This window comes from Trematomus bernacchii, unplaced genomic scaffold (genome assembly GCF_902827165.1).
Source record: "Trematomus bernacchii unplaced genomic scaffold, fTreBer1.1, whole genome shotgun sequence".
NCBI lineage: Eukaryota > Metazoa > Chordata > Actinopteri > Perciformes > Nototheniidae > Trematomus > Trematomus bernacchii.
In genome coordinates, this window is record NW_022987851.1 from 4,128,023 (window position 1) to 4,147,869 (window position 19,847).

Consider the following 19,847-nt stretch of genomic DNA (forward strand, 5'->3'; position numbering starts at 1 on the left):
CTCTCTCTCCCCCCTTTCGCTCCTCTCTCTCTCCCCTCCGGTACACACTACAGCACCGTAAGACGTAGTGTGGAGTTGCATTAGGTAACGTGAGATACGGCTGATACTTGCGCATTTGTTTCTGTTATGGATCAGTATCAACAGTCCTGCCAGTAACGTTACTATATTATCAATACTACTTTAGTTATAGCCTGACATATGATAGCTAACTTTACAATGTTGTGATGTGACCGACGTTAGCTAACATTAACTGTAGCTAACGCCGGTCACTCACCAAGACAGCTGCCCTGTTCTCCACTGGTTCTCCTCACACCACAGCTCCATTTCTCTCCGATGGCCGTTATTTCTTCTAATCCTTGGCTGCTCCTGAGGCCTGTACTACGAAGCTGGTTCAACCTAACCTGGATATGTTTGAGTTAGCCGGTTGGCCCAATCCAAAACATACGCGCTCTGGCTGAACTGTACTACGACGCTGGTTATCAAGTGGATCGCTCAAGCCAGCCGTGTCCTATCTAATTAGGTGCGCGTTCACATGAAAGGGGTGGTATTTGGAGCATTCGACCAATCTCAAACACGGACAAGCGTACTGACAGCGCAGCGTCATACTTCCTGAATGAAAAGTGAACTTTAATATTAGTCAAATATGAAGAAGTTAAACTTTAAACATCCATGACTTAAACACTTTATCCAGGATAAAAGCCACATAGCTGCACCTGCAAGGTGAATACAGCTGGTAAAAGAAAAAGCGTTTGAATGCGTACATTAACAGGTTTATGAAATCACTGCCCCGTCCAAGACACGAGTGGATCTGACTTTAATTAGGAGAATTTGACTCGAGTGTTTCATCAACTTAATGTGTTGCGTAAAATAATACTTCTGCATACAGTATGTGACACTGTGAGTGTTGCACGGCCAGATACGGCTCAAGAAGCTGACTCAAATAAGGAAATATATGATACATTATGATGTGATATGATATGAATGATAATGGGACACATCGACGTCTGCACTCACAGTGCCGCGGACTGTACTTAATGTTACTCTGATCCGGTTACTTATGTTGTGGAAGATATTTAAGTAAGCTTTCTTAACGCTAATATTATAATAGTTTGATTGCTCTGAAGATGGGAGGGGATATTCTATTAATTTTCACGTTCACACAGTCAGTTGATTTTGGACGGCCGTCTTTCCTGCAACAGCAGTTTTTCTGTATTTCCTCTGTCCTGTAATATGAATTGATCGCTTTAAACTCCGCACACGGAGCTCTGATTGGTCAGCAGGCGGTGCTTTCACTGAGTTGATCTCTTAGCCTGCCACCTAACCTGCTCCGGAGCAGGTTTGCCGCTCAGCATAAGTTACCATGGAGATCTAGCCCGCTAAAAAGAGAACCAGCGTCGTAGGACCGGAAAGCCCGAGATTTCCCTGAAGTTAGCCGGCTAAGCGAAAATCCAGCTTCGTAGTACAGGCCTCTGGTCTCTTGGCCGCCTAGCAGGCTCATAATTATAACTAAATATCTATTTATAATTGTAAATGTATATTGTATGTATATTTTGTTAAAAGAAAACAAAAATGTTAATTTAGTTTTTGGGAGAAGGGGTGGGATTAAATACGTGTAAACTCCTTCCCACGCCTTTTCGGATGTGTAATTAGGTAGATCATTTGTTTATATATAATTTGTAAGTCAATAATATTCAGTTTATCAATTTGATACTGCTTACGTTTCTACAGTATCATAATTCTCTCGTTTCATTTCATTATTATAGTACACGTTCGAAATAATCAAGTCAAATGTGTCTTTGAAGAGGTGCTTGATTACTCAAAAACAAAAACAACTGTTCAGTGTGTTTATGCACCTGGCTGCCAAAGATAAACATGCAGTTTGACCGAGAGGCATTTCAGTGCAGAATCAATTTTTATTTTTTTCGAAGACGGGCACAATTTCCTTAACACGGACACGGAATGACCTCTGGAGTCCAGCATGTCTTTGAGTTCCTCTGACCATTCCTATGAAAGTGGAGAGCACACTGAGGATTCTTCACTGGGGTGAGGCAGGGTCTGTTGTTCCCTCAGCCACCAGAAAACAGCTCTAGCTGCAGTACCCCGGGAAGCCCTCTTCGGAGTAAAAACCCTCCAAGATTCCTCACCTGAAACTGCAGTCTCCGACGCTGCAGCTTCATGCTACTCAAGTCTACGACCATATTTCCGTGTGTGGTTCGGCCGGGTGCCATCATGTGGCCTTCTGTAGGCATCGTACTTGCTTCGGCCGTTGCTTGCCTGTGGACCAAGTTCGGTGCCATCTTCATTCGAAATTCACAATTCCATATTCGTGTGTCCATCTGGTGTCAATTTCAGGACAGTGTGACAGGGGCTTAATGGATCTCAAAGTCCTCAGTCCTTGTTGACAGTGAGCAAAACCATTTTAATAGTTTGAATCCACAGCTGGTTAGAAAATGGTTAATTCTCCCATTTTTGGAAAATCTTCTTTTTTTTACAGCAGTGCTAAAACCTGCGAAAGATTGCAGTTGTAACCAGAAAGTGGCCATATGTGTACTCTTGGTGGCATAGGCGGAGTTTGACATTTGCGCTTGGGGGGGCAAACCTTTTTTACTGACGTCAGTACACAGTCCCAACTATTGTGTGGGGTGCTACGGATACAGTAGCAATAAAGCCAGCGTTCACCGCACTGAGTATGACTTTTCCAAATACGAATACAACTCGTCCCGTCATGCACGCCTCATGCCCGCCGTACACACACACACTCATATGGAAGGGGCGGTCTCTCCCCCCAACAACAGTGGGTCATAACACATAACTGTGCACATCTTATACTTATTTGATAACTACTATATCCCTTGGTTACTTGAACACGCTACAATATTATTAACCAGTGTCCTACCTTAGTGCAGAAGTAGACGCCTTTGTTTGTTTGTTTGTTTGTTTGTAGCCTTTATTTAACCAGGTGACAAATCCCATTGAGATCAACGATCTCTTTTTCAAGGGAGACCTGCGGTACGTTCCGCATATATGTCCACTATCCCCTCAGATGACAGCTGTCGTCCTCAATGTGAAGAACCGCAAGTGAGGAAAATCTTGTTCCTCCCATCGTTGACCGCAGCCAGTTCCGAATTCTCCTCATTGTAGAAAAACTTCTCTCAGAGGTGGCAGACCCGATAGGCAGAGTCAGTGCCAACTGGAGCATCTTGTATAGATTTGGATAGCTGCTATTTTAACAGTCTTTCAAAGATCCTCAAGCGCAACAGGTGCGACAGCAGAGGCTTTAACATCTATTAAAATATTGATATACGAAATATTTGTATTGGAACAGTTTTAGACGTAGTAATGCTGTAACATATTTCAGCCACTAGGGGGGGCAATGCCCCCCCTGCCCCCCCGCAAAATCCGCCTATGCTTGGTGGGCTGATTTGACTACCATGAGTAGTGTTGCGAGTCGCCATTGGATATAGGGAGCACAAGATGAAAATGATTAACTCTAATGTGTACAGTAACAATGTTATTCAAATAAATAAGCAATCTATCCAATCTAAATTATGAGTCCCATAAATCTTCAAAATCGACCAAAATGTATACAAATTAGTCCACCGGGAGTACAAATATGGAAACTTTTGATCCTGAAAGTGTTAGAAATGGAGCATCCTCTATAATCCCGAAACCACTCCAAAATGGTCCAAATCGGCCAAGCCATTTTTAAACTATTTATAACTAAAGGCTATAATGGTAATCCATGCTAATTAACGCAACTTATGTTGATTGTGCATATTGCTCGACATATATCCGGCAGTTTCTATGTGCTGCGGACCCGTACTATACATTTCCCGCATAAAACTTTGGTGTACTACTCAACATTTCCGGGCTACAAAAGGACCCTATGAGCTGGCAACTATACTAATATGTAATGAGCATCGTTAAATGCACCTTTACCTATGACATCATGAAACACATTTACTTCAAAACATGAACTTAACTTAGCAAAATCCTTTCAAGTCTTACAAGTTTGTTTCTATGTTGATACAGGCTACCAGAGACAGCTGAACTACAAGCATATTGATGGTGCCTATAGTACATTTGGAAAAGGAACTGGGAACACTTGGTGAGAAAACTACTGATCGATCATCAACATCTAAGAACAACAATATGTACATGCTGTTGAATGTTCACCCTGTGGTACTCAGACATAAAGATTACCCTCAGTGATAACAGAGAGATGATGCACATTGGAGCACACATGCTTGTGGAAAATGTTATTTTATTACTCAGAAGTTTTTCACACCAATACCACGAATAGGCTATGTTAACACAAGCAAGTTAAAGTATTTCAAATGAATGCATGAAATAGCGTGGTATGTTTTGTACCTCTTGAGACATTACACAGATCATGATCTTTAGTTGTTTAATTATATCAGTCATATCTAACTTGTTTTTAATATCCTCAGGCTGACTGCTTTTGTGGTGAGATCATTTGCCAAAGCACAGTCTTTTGTCTACATTGACCCAGCAAAGATGGAAGAGTCTAAGATTTGGCTCCAAAGGAAACAACGAGGAAATGGTTGTTTTGAACAGTCAGGAAAGCTGTTTAACAACAGAATGAAGGTAATCAAAGTCCTTCTTCTCATGAAAATACCTGATGATAACTGAAATTTAGAAGGTTAGAATGGTCCATTTTCACTGAACCACATCTTGCTACCTTTATTTAAATGCAAATACACAGTCAGCCAGTTTTACAAAATGTGTGACATGCAAGCGGCGATTTGCAAGATTAGATCACTGGACTTGTCTTGCAAAATAAACACCATAATTGCAACTCATACATGAGCATGCGAGAGACATGTGGGCTCAGAGTGACAACCATGTGAAAATGTCCTGTTTTAAACATGCCCCCATTTGTACACTGCTTGCAAGCCGTGCTTAAAATGAATTCTGTGAATCAGGCCCTGGGTGTGGGAGGTGCTGTGCTAATCTGTATGTTTGATGTTTTTTCTCTACAGGGAGGTGTGTCTGATGAAGTGACTCTCAGTGCCTACATCACTGCTGCTTTCTTAGAGATTAATGTATCTGTGGATGTGAGTACACCAAGGACTGCATGGTTGCTGTGACGCCTGTTCCTCCTTCAATTTTATTGTGTTGGGTGTGTGTGTTTGTGAAACCATTTCATTACATATTTAACCATTATGTTATACAAATCCTACATTATTACAGAAACTTGTGATCACTTGGGGAAAATACTTCCTACATCCTTTCTCTGGGTGTACTTTTCTCTGCCTAAATGAAGCTAAATGGATCTTGTGCAAAAAAGAATTGGGCTTTGGGATTCATTATGTCTGTGTTTTCTTCTCGGGCTAATAATTATGAGTTTGAACCGATTTGTCAAAGTTCTATTTATGTTGTTTGGTACATTTGACTAACCTTAGTGTTTTCGCTCAAAATACTTACTGGTAAAGACTAGTTTTTTCTCATGTGCCTTTTCTTTTTGCTGTTGGTTCACATTATAACCTGCATTTATTGAAGTTTTCTCTCTTGATAACATTGCGGTCAAATATAATAGCATCAAGAACTAGAATAAACTTGGTGTTTTGATGGATTAAATCAGTTCAGACCTGACTTTATTTACTGTGTAATTCTTTTAATCTGATCTAGGATCCTGTGGTGAACCAGAGCCTGTCTTGCCTCAAAGAGTCCATCAGTGACCTCAGTAACACCTACACCACAGCTTTGCTGGCGTACGTCTTCACCCTGGCAGGCGACATGGAGACCCGTGCTCACCTTCTCAATCACCTAGACACTGTTGCAATACAACAAGGTGAGTCATCATCCAAAAAATAAATATCTGGCTTAACTACTGTGGGTGTAGCTTACCTTGTATCTGTTTGTCTGTTTGTGGATGGCTGATTCAGGAGGTTTCCTTCACTGGTGTCAGACAGCATCAGAAAAATCTGCCTCTCTGTCTGTGGAGATCAGCTCCTACGTGCTGCTGGCCAAACTCAGTGCCTCTCCCACTACTGAAGACTTGGGCTATGCTGCTGGCATCGTTAGATGGCTGGCGGGCCAGCAGAACTATTACGGAGGTTTCTCCTCCACACAGGTAAAGCACACTCTGCTAAAAACTGGACTTACAGTTAAACATATAAGTCACCCTGATCAATATGATGAACAAAGTTACCTAAAATGTATTTAGCTTTGCTCTGACCTAGCAACATTTACAAATGTAGGCGCACACAACATATGGCATTTTTGTATGCGTGTTGTAGGACACAGTGGTGGCTCTTCAGGCTCTGGCTCTCTACTCCGCTCTGGTGTTCAGTCCAGGAGGTTCAAGCTCGGTGACAGTACAGTCTCCCAGTGACACTCTGACATTTGATGTGAACCAGAACAACAAACTGCTCTACCAGGAGAAGCTTCTGCAGGACGTGACAGGAAAGTTCAGCCTGGAAGTGAAGGGCACTGCATGTGCTGCAATGCAGGTCAGTGGTCATGCAGATTTACCTGTTTCTCTTTGAGATACGTACACCACAATCGGGCAGCTAATATATTAGATCGGGCAGCTAATATATTAGCTGCCCGATTGCTGCACCAACACTATGTTTTGTTAAATGATGGCCTTGAATTGCCAGATTTACATTAAACTGACACTGACATTAACTTTAATTCAAGGTTCAAGGTTCTTTATTGTCAATCTGACATAGCTACAGAGTAATTATGTAGTTGAAAATCTTATGTCACAGGCTTCTCCAACAATGCAACATAATAACATAATAACAATAAGAGCAAGAGCAATACAAAAAGAATAATAGTTATAAAATAAAATAAAGTTATGATGTGGAATAGTGCAATAGAGTCTATATACAAGTTATTGGAATGATATATATATATATTAGGTATTAGATACATACTACTGAGTAGCAGATGGATGTTTGAAGTTGTTTCAACAGTTCAATTTTTTAACAGTCTCACTGCCCGCGGGAAGAAACTGTCTCCGAATCTTCTTGTCCTTGCCAGGATGCTGCGGTAACGTCTGCCAGACGGCAACAGAAAGAACAGTTTGTGGCTGGGGTGATGGGGGTCTTTGATAATCCGTAGTGATTTCTTCCTGAGCCGCTGGGAGTAAAGGTCCTCCATGGATGGCAGCTCCGTCCTGGTGATGTGCTGTGCAGTTTTCACCACCCTCTGTAAAGCCTTACGATCGAGGTCGGTGCAGCTGCCGTACCAGGCCGTCATGCTGCCAGTCAGGATACTCTCTATCGTGCACCTGTAGAAGTTGCAGAGTATCCTGGAATCCATTTTGAACCTCCTCAACCTGCGGAGGAAGAAGAGCCGCTGTCGAGCTTTCTTGGTGATGGTGGTGGTGTGAAGAGACCATGTCAGGTCCTCAGTGATGTGGACCCCAAGGAACCTGTAGCTTTTGACTCTCTCCACCGTAGTCCCATTGATGGCGATGGGGGCGTGTCCCTCTCCCTGCTGCTTCCTGTAATCCACAATCAGCTCCTTTGTTTTGCTGATGTTGAGATGCAGGTTGTTATCCTGGCACCAAGATGTCAGGTTTTCGACCTCCTCTCTGTACGCCGTCTCGTCATCGTCTGTGATCTGGCCGATGACGGTCGTGTCATCAGCAAACTTCACGATGGTGTTGGAGCTGTGTGTGGCCACGCAGTCGTGGGTGAACAGGGAGTAGAGGAGAGGGCTGAGCACGCAGCCTTGAGGGGCACCGGTGTTGAGGATCAGGGTGGAGGATGTGTTGTTTCCCACCCGCACTGCAGTGTTAATTTCGTCAACGAAAACTATGACGAAAAATGTTCGTCAACGACCTTTTTTACATGACTAAGACGAGACGATGACGAGCTAAAAATAGATTCTTGATAACGAAAATTTGACGAAATGTATATTTAGTTTTCGTTGACGAGACGAGACGGGACTAAGGTGTTAATGGTGGACTATCGGACATTAAAAATGCAGGGTATTTCCCCCCAATTGCCCGTCTTGTCTGTCAAAATGCATCTTACATTTCTAACTTGCAATATCATTATTTCCGCTCTCTTCACTCCAGAAGAGCGATCTCCTCTCTGTGTGCGGGGGGCGGGGCCTAACAGACACGCTGCAGCGGCACACAGAGATCTGCCGGGGACGGAGCGTTCAGAGAGTATAGAGACACTCTACAAGTCTCGATGTGGACAAAGCTCGTTTGCCATGTTTTCGCGTTGACACGAGTAGAGTAGTCTGTCCAAACAGCCGGCCAAAAGGCGTCATATTCAGTCGGAGAAATGCACAATTTTCGACTTCCTTAACTCGTAGCTCTGTTGCCCCAATTACGAGTAACGTTATCACATCAGGTGTGCAGAGGTGGGAGAAGTACTCAGATCTTGTAGCTAAGTAAAAAAATACCATAGTGTAGAAAGAGTTCCTCAAGTCAAAGTATGATCATCAAAATATATTTAAAGTAGCGACAGTACAAGTAGTGATTGTGCAGATTGGTCCATTTCAGAATAATATATATGATATGTTTTATAATGATTGATCATGAAAGTGTTCTCAAAGCTGGTAAAGGTGCAGCTAGTTTGAATGACTTTGTATACTGCAGGGTAGCTTGTGGATTTACTCCAGGTGGAACTAAAGTCTGATTTAACACTTGATTATATTTCACATCATTCACAGTGGCGTTTTCTCCCGGAGGCCAAGGGAAGCCAGGCTTCCCCTGTTTTTTCGGATTGTAGTTATAATTTAAATAAATAAATAAAAACACTTTGTTTTGTTTCGATAATTCTCCTTTGCTGTGTGTTGCTGCCGGCCCGTCTCTCCCCCACTCTCATTGAGTATTTTACAAAGAGTGAAACAAACAGCGCCCCTCTAGATGTTATGGTGAAACAGTAGATTGCATTCACTGTTGCGAGAGGAGGCCAGTCGGATCGGGCTTCCCTTGGTGAACAAAATTGAGGGATTGACCAATCAGATGAGGCCCACGTGATGCCCCTGCCAACCTGTGATTGGTCAGGGCCATGCCAAGGGAAGCCAGCTTTCTCTGGCTTCCCTTCAGAAGCGGCTGGCGATTTCACCTGAATAGATGAGATTGTTTATATTTTTTAGTTACTTTTGGACTACGGACTGAGCTAATTACAGAGACGAGGACTGTTGCTGCACTTGCCGTGTGTTAGAAAGGGAAGGGAAGAGAAGGTGGACTATCGCATGCAAATGTTTCTGTACATAATTGTTTTTGAATTCATGTGTTTCATACACGCCTACTGATACTTTGATGTGTACATAAAACTTTAAAGGTCTCCTGATTTACTTTGTGAATGAATGCTTCTTTTTTATTCATTACCGAATCTGCACTGCGCATTGAGCGGCTGGTATTGCATTTGGGGGGGGGGTGTGTCTGCATAAATTAATAAGAAAATGCTTAAATTAATAAAACGAGAGTTTCGGCTTGAGAGTGCGTGCGGACCTGTCGGTTAGATAACAGGCGTGTGCAAGTCCTGCATCTGTGTGATACAAATGTGTGTAAAATGATACCGGGCGCTGTAATCACCCCCCCCCCCCCCCCCCCCCCCCCCCCCCCCCCCCAACCAACCAAAAAAAATGGGCTTCCCCTACATTTTTCCCCACGCCACGCTACTGATCATTCATCCACATCTGTGAAGTAACTAAATGTATTAAATACATGTAGTGGAGTAGAAGTACACCATTTAACTATGAACTGTAGTGGAGTAGAAGTACACAGTAGCATAACATTTAAATACTCCAGTAAAGTACAAGTACCTCAATATTTTACTCAAGTACAGTACAATATTTAAAAATAATTATATATATTTCATTTATTTCACATTTAAATAAAGCAATTAATTCGGTTAACAATTTGTTAGTTTTTTCCTTTAAAAAAATAACAAAAAGTAAATACAAGAATGCCGTTAAAGTACCGGATCGAGAAGCAGTATTGATAAGACTAGTAGGACCGTAGAAAACCTTAACGATACCCATCCCTAGATATTACACAAGTAAAGTGTTAAGAGAGTGAAATGTTGCTTTACGAATTTCAACACTTGATGCTGTCACCTTAATTACAATGTCAGAAACCTGTATTTGCCTAACTGAATTGGTTTAAAGAGAGAAAACATTTTGACTAAAAGTTGACTAAAATGTAATTTTTCATTGACTAAAAGTAGACTAAAACGTTTTGAGTTTTCGTCGACTAAAACTCGACTAAAACGTTTTGAGTTTTCGTCGACTAAAACTAGACTAAAACTATGAAGGATAGAAATGACTAAAATGTGACTAAAACTAATAACCATTTTCGTCTAAAGACTAAGACTAAGACTAAATCAAAAACAGCTGCCAAAATTAACACTGCCGCACTGCCTGGGGTCTGCCCGTCAGGAAGTTCAGGATCCAGTCACAGAGGGCGCTGTTGAGCCCGAGGTCTCTGAGCTTGATGGCCAGCTTGGAGGGCACAATGGTATTGAATGCTGAACTGTAGTCAATGAACAGCATTCTCACATATGTGTTCCTGTTCTTCGGGTCCAGGTGTGAGAGGGCAGTGTGGAGGGTGAGGGCTATGGCGTCGTCTGTGGACCTGTTTGCTCTGTAGGCAAACTGCAGGGGGTCCAGAGATTCAGGGAGGGAGGAGGTGATGAATAATTTGACTAACCGCTCAAAGCACTTCATTACGGTGGAGGTGAGTGCTACTGGGCGGTAGTCGTTGGGGCAGGTGATGATTGTCTTTTTGGGGACAGGAACGATAGTGGAATGTTTGAAGCATGTGGGGACTACAGACTGCAGCAGGGACCTGTTGAAGATGTCTGTGAACACCTCTGCCAGCTGAACTGCACACACCCTGAGAACACGGCCAGGGATGCCATCAGGTCCAGGAGCCTTGTGTGGGTTAACCCTTTTAAAGGATTTACACACATCTGCCCTGTTTAAAACAAAAGGGCAGTGTAGCTCCTGGTCCCTCTGTACCTCCGCAGCCCGGCTGCTCTCAAAGCGTGCAAAAAAACTGTTCAGCTCATCTGGGAGAGATGCGCACGCAGACACTCCCGCAGCACCCCCCGCTGCTCCTTTGTAGTCAGTCATTGTCCTTAGTCCTGCCCACATATTCCTAGTGTTACAGCCTTTGAAGTCAGATTCCACCTTCTCTTTGTACTGTCTCTTTGCATTTTTAATTGCTCTCCGGAGATCATACCTAGACTTCCTGTACTCCTCCAAATCCCCAGCTCTGTGCGCGATAGTGCGCGCTTTCAGCTTGCCGCGCACATCGGAGTTTATCCAGGGCTTTTGATTTGGGAATGTCCGTACAGAAACCTTCGGTACCACGTCATCGATGCATTTCCCAATGTAGCAGATGACAGTGTCCGTGTGTGTGTTGATGTTATTGTCCTCAAACACACTCCAATCCGTAGATGCAAAGCAATCCTGCAGTGCTGAATCTGACTCCTCGCTCCATCGCTGTACTGTCTTTGTAATCGGTCTGTCCCTTTTAAGTTTCTGCTTGTACGCAGGCAACAACAGTAGTGAGATATGGTCTGATTTGCCGAAGGGAGGGCGAGGGAGAGCCTTATATCCATTCCGGAAAGGGGAATAAACATGGTCCAATATGTTTCCCCCGCGCGTCGGGAAGTTCACAAGTAATTCACAATTACATCAGAGTTATTATCAACTTTGCTAAAGTTGGCGAGATAGCCAGGATAAAGTTCATAGCGACCGTCATATCACAGCTTGTAACCATAAACACACCTCAACAATTGAGCCGTTTCAGTTTGTTGTGAACAAAAAACATTTCCATACTTCAACACAATTGTAGGTAAAGTTGGTGGTCATACAGTTTCAACTTGATAGCATTAGCTAGCAACTTAGCTGAGGTCGGCGCTGTATTTGCAGCTCAACTTCCATAACAGCTCGGAGCTTGAACCCGCATTAGTAGCTACATTGTTTGTTTCAAGCATTACAAATCCAAAAGTAACTTTACAGGTTGTGACCCTGAGTCGCAAGATTGGCCTAACAAAGTCTTTCATCCGACCGTGAACTGTGCGTGGTTCAGGAAGCAATCCTAAGGAATACTCTACTGGTAGAAATGAATTTCAGCCACTTGTCTTTAACTCCTGTTATTTTGGTTGTCCACACAACCGATTTGTCCCTTCAAACCGTACACATAGCAGCTAACAGCGTCTTTTCGACATGGTGTTGCAGGTATACAAACTGACCTTCCACCTAGGTCCAACAACAAAAAGCCTCCGCTCGGGTCAAGCTCTGCCGTGGCTCATTTGGAGCACTAACCAATGAGTGAGTGGTAAATCGTGATGTCATTATGTGATGGCAAAAAACAAAGGAGTCAAATCAAGGCAATTCTGGCACATAAACGTTGGTATTTTGGCCTTGGAAGACCATTTACATGTGTACACGTGTATTTCTATCATTCCACTACAATTACTGCTGCGGTAACGTCTGCCAGACGGCAACAGAAAGAACAGTTTGTGGCTGGGGTGATGGGGGTCTTTGATAATCCGTAGTGATTTCTTCCTGAGCCGCTGGGAGTAAAGGTCCTCCATGGATGGCAGCTCCGTCCTGGTGATGTGCTGTGCAGTTTTCACCACCCTCTGTAAAGCCTTACGATCGAGGTCGGTGCAGCTGCCGTACCAGGCCGTCATGCTGCCAGTCAGGATACTCTCTATCGTGCACCTGTAGAAGTTGCAGAGTATCCTGGAATCCATTTTGAACCTCCTCAACCTGCGGAGGAAGAAGAGCCGCTGTCGAGCTTTCTTGGTGATGGTGGTGGTGTGAAGAGACCATGTCAGGTCCTCAGTGATGTGGACCCCAAGGAACCTGAAGCTTTTGACTCTCTCCACCGTAGTCCCATTGATGGCGATGGGGGCGTGTCCCTCTCCCTGCTGCTTCCTGTAATCCACAATCAGCTCCTTTGTTTTGCTGATGTTGAGATGCAGGTTGTTATCCTGGCACCAAGATGTCAGGTTTTCGACCTCCTCTCTGTACGCCGTCTCGTCATCGTCTGTGATCTGGCCGATGACGGTCGTGTCATCAGCAAACTTCACGATGGTGTTGGAGCTGTGTGTGGCCACGCAGTCGTGGGTGAACAGGGAGTAGAGGAGAGGGCTGAGCACGCAGCCTTGAGGGGCACCGGTGTTGAGGATCAGGGTGGAGGATGTGTTGTTTCCCACCCGCACTGCAGTGTTAATTTCGTCAACGAAAACTATGACGAAAAATGTTCGTCAACGACCTTTTTTACATGACTAAGACGAGACGATGACGAGCTAAAAATAGATTCTTGATAACGAAAATTTGACGAAATGTATATTTAGTTTTCGTTGACGAGACGAGACGGGACTAAGGTGTTAATGGTGGACTATCGGACATTAAAAATGCAGGGTATTTCCCCCCAATTGCCCGTCTTGTCTGTCAAAATGCATCTTACATTTCTAACTTGCAATATCATTATTTCCGCTCTCTTCACTCCAGAAGAGCAATCTCCTCTCTGTGTGCGGGGGGGCGGGGCCTAACAGACACGCTGCAGCGGCACACAGAGATCTGCCGGGGACGGAGCGTTCAGAGAGTATAGAGACACTCTACAAGTCTCGATGTGGACAAAGCTCGTTTGCCATGTTTTCGCGTTGACACGAGTAGAGTAGTCTGTCCAAACAGCCGGCCAAAAGGCGTCATATTCAGTCGGAGAAATGCACAATTTTCGACTTCCTTAACTCGTAGCTCTGTTGCCCCAATTACGAGTAACGTTATCACATCAGGTGTGCAGAGGTGGGAGAAGTACTCAGATCTTGTAGCTAAGTAAAAAAATACCATAGTGTAGAAAGAGTTCCTCAAGTCAAAGTATGATCATCAAAATATATTTAAAGTAGCGACAGTACAAGTAGTGATTGTGCAGATTGGTCCATTTCAGAATAATATATATGATATGTTTTATAATGATTGATCATGAAAGTGTTCTCAAAGCTGGTAAAGGTGCAGCTAGTTTGAATGACTTTGTATACTGCAGGGTAGCTTGTGGATTTACTCCAGGTGGAACTAAAGTCTGATTTAACACTTGATTATATTTCACATCATTCACAGTGGCGTTTTCTCCCGGAGGCCAAGGGAAGCCAGGCTTCCCCTGTTTTTTCGGATTGTAGTTATAATTTAAATAAATAAATAAAAACACTTTGTTTTGTTTCGATAATTCTCCTTTGCTGTGTGTTGCTGCCGGCCCGTCTCTCCCCCACTCTCATTGAGTATTTTACAAAGAGTGAAACAAACAGCGCCCCTCTAGATGTTATGGTGAAACAGTAGATTGCATTCACTGTTGCGAGAGGAGGCCAGTCGGATCGGGCTTCCCTTGGTGAACAAAATTGAGGGATTGACCAATCAGATGAGGCCCACGTGATGCCCCTGCCAACCTGTGATTGGTCAGGGCCATGCCAAGGGAAGCCAGCTTTCTCTGGCTTCCCTTCAGAAGCGGCTGGCGATTTCACCTGAATAGATGAGATTGTTTATATTTTTTAGTTACTTTTGGACTACGGACTGAGCTAATTACAGAGACGAGGACTGTTGCTGCACTTGCCGTGTGTTAGAAAGGGAAGGGAAGAGAAGGTGGACTATCGCATGCAAATGTTTCTGTACATAATTGTTTTTGAATTCATGTGTTTCATACACGCCTACTGATACTTTGATGTGTACATAAAACTTTAAAGGTCTCCTGATTTACTTTGTGAATGAATGCTTCTTTTTTATTCATTACCGAATCTGCACTGCGCATTGAGCGGCTGGTATTGCATTTGGGGGGGGGGGGTGTGTCTGCATAAATTAATAAGAAAATGCTTAAATTAATAAAACGAGAGTTTCGGCTTGAGAGTGCGTGCGGACCTGTCGGTTAGATAACAGGCGTGTGCAAGTCCTGCATCTGTGTGATACAAATGTGTGTAAAATGATACCGGGCGCTGTAATCACCCCCCCCCCCCCCCCCCCCCCAACCAACCAAAAAAAATGGGCTTCCCCTACATTTTTCCCCACGCCACGCTACTGATCATTCATCCACATCTGTGAAGTAACTAAATGTATTAAATACATGTAGTGGAGTAGAAGTACACCATTTAACTATGAACTGTAGTGGAGTAGAAGTACACAGTAGCATAACATTTAAATACTCCAGTAAAGTACAAGTACCTCAATATTTTACTCAAGTACAGTACAATATTTAAAAATAATTATATATATTTCATTTATTTCACATTTAAATAAAGCAATTAATTCGGTTAACAATTTGTTAGTTTTTTCCTTTAAAAAAATAACAAAAAGTAAATACAAGAATGGCGTTAAAGTACCGGATCGATAAGCAGTATTGATAAGACTAGTAGGACCGTAGAAAACCTTAACGATACCCATCCCTAGATATTACACAAGTAAAGTGTTAAGAGAGTGAAATGTTGCTTTACGAATTTCAACACTTGATGCTGTCACCTTAATTACAATGTCAGAAACCTGTATTTGCCTAACTGAATTGGTTTAAAGAGAGAAAACATTTTGACTAAAAGTTGACTAAAATGTAATTTTTCATTGACTAAAAGTAGACTAAAACGTTTTGAGTTTTCGTCGACTAAAACTCGACTAAAACGTTTTGAGTTTTCGTCGACTAAAACTAGACTAAAACTATGAAGGATAGAAATGACTAAAATGTGACTAAAACTAATAACCATTTTCGTCTAAAGACTAAGACTAAGACTAAATCAAAAACAGCTGCCAAAATTAACACTGCCGCACTGCCTGGGGTCTGCCCGTCAGGAAGTTCAGGATCCAGTCACAGAGGGCGCTGTTGAGCCCGAGGTCTCTGAGCTTGATGGCCAGCTTGGAGGGCACAATGGTATTGAATGCTGAACTGTAGTCAATGAACAGCATTCTCACATATGTGTTCCTGTTCTTCGGGTCCAGGTGTGAGAGGGCAGTGTGGAGGGTGAGGGCTATGGCGTCGTCTGTGGACCTGTTTGCTCTGTAGGCAAACTGCAGGGGGTCCAGAGATTCAGGGAGGGAGGAGGTGATGAATAATTTGACTAACCGCTCAAAGCACTTCATTACGGTGGAGGTGAGTGCTACTGGGCGGTAGTCGTTGGGGCAGGTGATGATTGTCTTTTTGGGGACAGGAACGATAGTGGAATGTTTGAAGCATGTGGGGACTACAGACTGCAGCAGGGACCTGTTGAAGATGTCTGTGAACACCTCTGCCAGCTGAACTGCACACACCCTGAGAACACGGCCAGGGATGCCATCAGGTCCAGGAGCCTTGTGTGGGTTAACCCTTTTAAAGGATTTACACACATCTGCCCTGTTTAAAACAAAAGGGCAGTGTAGCTCCTGGTCCCTCTGTACCTCCGCAGCCCGGCTGCTCTCAAAGCGTGCAAAAAAACTGTTCAGCTCATCTGGGAGAGATGCGCACGCAGACACTCCCGCAGCACCCCCCGCTGCTCCTTTGTAGTCAGTCATTGTCCTTAGTCCTGCCCACATATTCCTAGTGTTACAGCCTTTGAAGTCAGATTCCACCTTCTCTTTGTACTGTCTCTTTGCATTTTTAATTGCTCTCCGGAGATCATACCTAGACTTCCTGTACTCCTCCAAATCCCCAGCTCTGTGCGCGATAGTGCGCGCTTTCAGCTTGCCGCGCACATCGGAGTTTATCCAGGGCTTTTGATTTGGGAATGTCCGTACAGAAACCTTCGGTACCACGTCATCGATGCATTTCCCAATGTAGCAGATGACAGTGTCCGTGTGTGTGTTGATGTTATTGTCCTCAAACACACTCCAATCCGTAGATGCAAAGCAATCCTGCAGTGCTGAATCTGACTCCTCGCTCCATCGCTGTACTGTCTTTGTAATCGGTCTGTCCCTTTTAAGTTTCTGCTTGTACGCAGGCAACAACAGTAGTGAGATATGGTCTGATTTGCCGAAGGGAGGGCGAGGGAGAGCCTTATATCCATTCCGGAAAGGGGAATAAACATGGTCCAATATGTTTCCCCCGCGCGTCGGGAAGTTCACAAGTAATTCACAATTACATCAGAGTTATTATCAACTTTGCTAAAGTTGGCGAGATAGCCAGGATAAAGTTCATAGCGACCGTCATATCACAGCTTGTAACCATAAACACACCTCAACAATTGAGCCGTTTCAGTTTGTTGTGAACAAAAAACCATTTCCATACTTCAACACAATTGTAGGTAAAGTTGGTGGTCATACAGTTTCAACTTGATAGCATTAGCTAGCAACTTAGCTGAGGTCGGCGCTGTATTTGCAGCTCAACTTCCATAACAGCTCGGAGCTTGAACCCGCATTAGTAGCTACATTGTTTGTTTCAAGCATTACAAATCCAAAAGTAACTTTACAGGTTGTGACCCTGAGTCGCAAGATTGGCCTAACAAAGTCTTTCATCCGACCGTGAACTGTGCGTGGTTCAGGAAGCAATCCTAAGGAATACTCTACTGGTAGAAATGAATTTCAGCCACTTGTCTTTAACTCCTGTTATTTTGGTTGTCCACACAAAGGTCCCTTCAAACCGTACACATAGCAGCTAACAGCGTCTTTTCGACATGGTGTTGCAGGTATACAAACTGACCTTCCACCTAGGTCCAACAACAAAAAGCCTCCGCTCGGGTCAAGCTCTGCCGTGGCTCATTTGGAGCACTAACCAATGAGTGAGTGGTAAATCGTGATGTCATTATGTGATGGCAAAAAACAAAGGAGTCAAATCAAGGCAATTCTGGCACATAAACGTTGGTATTTTGGCCTTGGAAGACCATTTACATGTGTACACGTGTATTTCTATCATTCCACTACAATTACGCGAATACTAGGAGTTTGTAGAATTAAGATAAAAGGGATCAGGGTCTGGGATTGTTGTGCTTGTTGTCCTTCAAGAAATAAAATGTGGATGAATGTATATAACGAGGTTGTACTTCTTGATGGGGTAAATCCTGACTAATCGTATATTAAAAGCAAAGGCAATCTCGAGATTCAGGTTCACTCTTTATGAATAGTGTTCTCCTTGTGTCTCTCTTTTCCAGATTTCTCAACACTATAACATCCCAACTCCTACTGACGCAACAACCCTCAGTGTCAATGTAAGACCAGAGTTTGACTGCGCCAGCAAAAACACCAAACTCACTCTGAATCTTCAGTCCCGGTAAGTTATCAACAAGCAGATTCACGGGAAAGAAGAACACTGATATTTCTGAGAAACAATGCTCTGCATTTTCCAGCATGAATTATGTAACTGCTGGAGGATGGACATGGGAGAAATGAATGGCACTTTCCTTACAGATTTAGTGGAAAGGAGAACAGCACAAACATGGTGATACTGGATATCAAAGCACTCTCTGGATTTGTCCCAGACCAAGAATCTTTGAAGAGGGTGAGTTATTTCAGTAACTTTCACCTTTAGCTCAAAGTAAAAACATCTTCATCTGTTGTTGAGCCACCCGGCTGATTACCATCTCCTCACAGCTCAAAGGAGCCCTGCTGGTGGATCGCGTTGAACAAAAGGAGGATCATGTTCTGGTGTACATACGGGAGGTGAGAAAAATTGATATCCTCAGCGAGCAGCAACAGATGATGCCCTTCACATTTGTTATTCATGGTTTTGTTTATTTTTATCCCAACAGTTACCAAAAGACATACCTATCAACCACAGCTTGGATCTCAGACAGGAGATCCCAGTGCAGAACATGAAGCCAGCCGTGGTCAAGATCTATGACTACTATCAGCCAAGTAAATCCTTACGAACCCCTAACAGAGACTACAGCCCACACTGATACACTCTGCTCCAACCTGAACATTCTCAGAATAGTAATGTTTAAAAATGATTTTGTGCTTGGATAGATTATTGTCTCCTTATCTTCTGCTTCTTTTTCCTTCATTCCTCTCAGGTGACCAGGCTGAGACAGAATACACACACCCTTGTGTTTCAGGTAACAATCTGTAGTAACATACAGCAGAAATAAAATGTTGACAAAAGTATTTTTTATGGCCAACCCATTCTTTTTTTTTTGTTGCAATTTGTTTGCAATAAATCAACAAAGTGTCCTTAGTGCGACCTTTGCCTAAGCTTGAACAAAATTAAGCAAACAGCCAGATTAGATTAATATGAATCACAGTATAATACTTTTTATTATTTTGCAGCTTAAAGAGTGAAGTGTGGTCTTCCGGCCGTCACGAATTCCAGTATGATTTGATCAAAAATACATTATATGAACCTTCATACTTAATAGTATTCTGCTGCCATCCCTTACAGCTGTGTAACTACTATGTGTCTGAAAATCATGCTTTATGGACAAAGAACATTAAATGTCAACTCTTAAAACTGGTCTTCCACTTTTTTTTATCTTTCTGCTTTTAAATAATAGTTTCACAAACTAGAGTTTGTGCAGTGAAGCTACATTATGTGTAAAACGTTGAAATATGTTAAAAAGTGTTCTTATTGCCTTCTTGTTCCTTGTAGCAAAGTTTTCACAACTTATTTCAGATTGGATGATCAAAGGGTGACCAATGAGCATGACTGTATGAGGACAAAGAAAACAAATGTAATGCTAAAATTGTACCTCGATTTGTTTCTGTTGGATGTATGCAAGCTATGTACGAAAGAAACATGAAAAACACAGATTTGTATGCTGACATGTGCACGCTCAAAACTGTTACTTTGGGCCTTTTGTCTAAGGAGTTGACAGGCAGACCAAGAGCCACAACGTCCCTGCTCTTAATCCAGCCGGGCAGTGGCTTATTATCTGTGACCTTTTTTTACAAAAATAGCTTAATCACTGCTCTTTCCAACCATCTTCTGTTATACTTCCAACATTTGTACATTGCTT

The 19,847-nt window shown here is 43.1% G+C and overlaps 1 protein-coding gene across 1 annotated transcript in view; it reads left to right on the top strand.

The window, feature by feature from the left end:
- LOC117468973 (alpha-2-macroglobulin-like) overlaps positions 1-19,342 on the top strand; it is a 46,363-nt gene extending 27,021 nt beyond the window's left edge. The window contains exons 25-36 of the mRNA XM_034113362.1: positions 4,033-4,108; positions 4,452-4,608; positions 5,004-5,078; positions 5,653-5,815; positions 5,910-6,097; positions 6,264-6,476; positions 18,048-18,166; positions 18,304-18,394; positions 18,487-18,555; positions 18,645-18,750; positions 18,909-18,950; positions 19,162-19,342. Of these exons, the coding sequence (XP_033969253.1) occupies positions 4,033-4,108; positions 4,452-4,608; positions 5,004-5,078; positions 5,653-5,815; positions 5,910-6,097; positions 6,264-6,476; positions 18,048-18,166; positions 18,304-18,394; positions 18,487-18,555; positions 18,645-18,750; positions 18,909-18,950; positions 19,162-19,166 (1,304 nt within the window). The 3' untranslated portion in view covers positions 19,167-19,342. The remainder of the gene's footprint in view (positions 1-4,032; positions 4,109-4,451; positions 4,609-5,003; positions 5,079-5,652; positions 5,816-5,909; positions 6,098-6,263; positions 6,477-18,047; positions 18,167-18,303; positions 18,395-18,486; positions 18,556-18,644; positions 18,751-18,908; positions 18,951-19,161) is intronic.
- Positions 19,343-19,847: the final 505 nt, after the last annotated feature.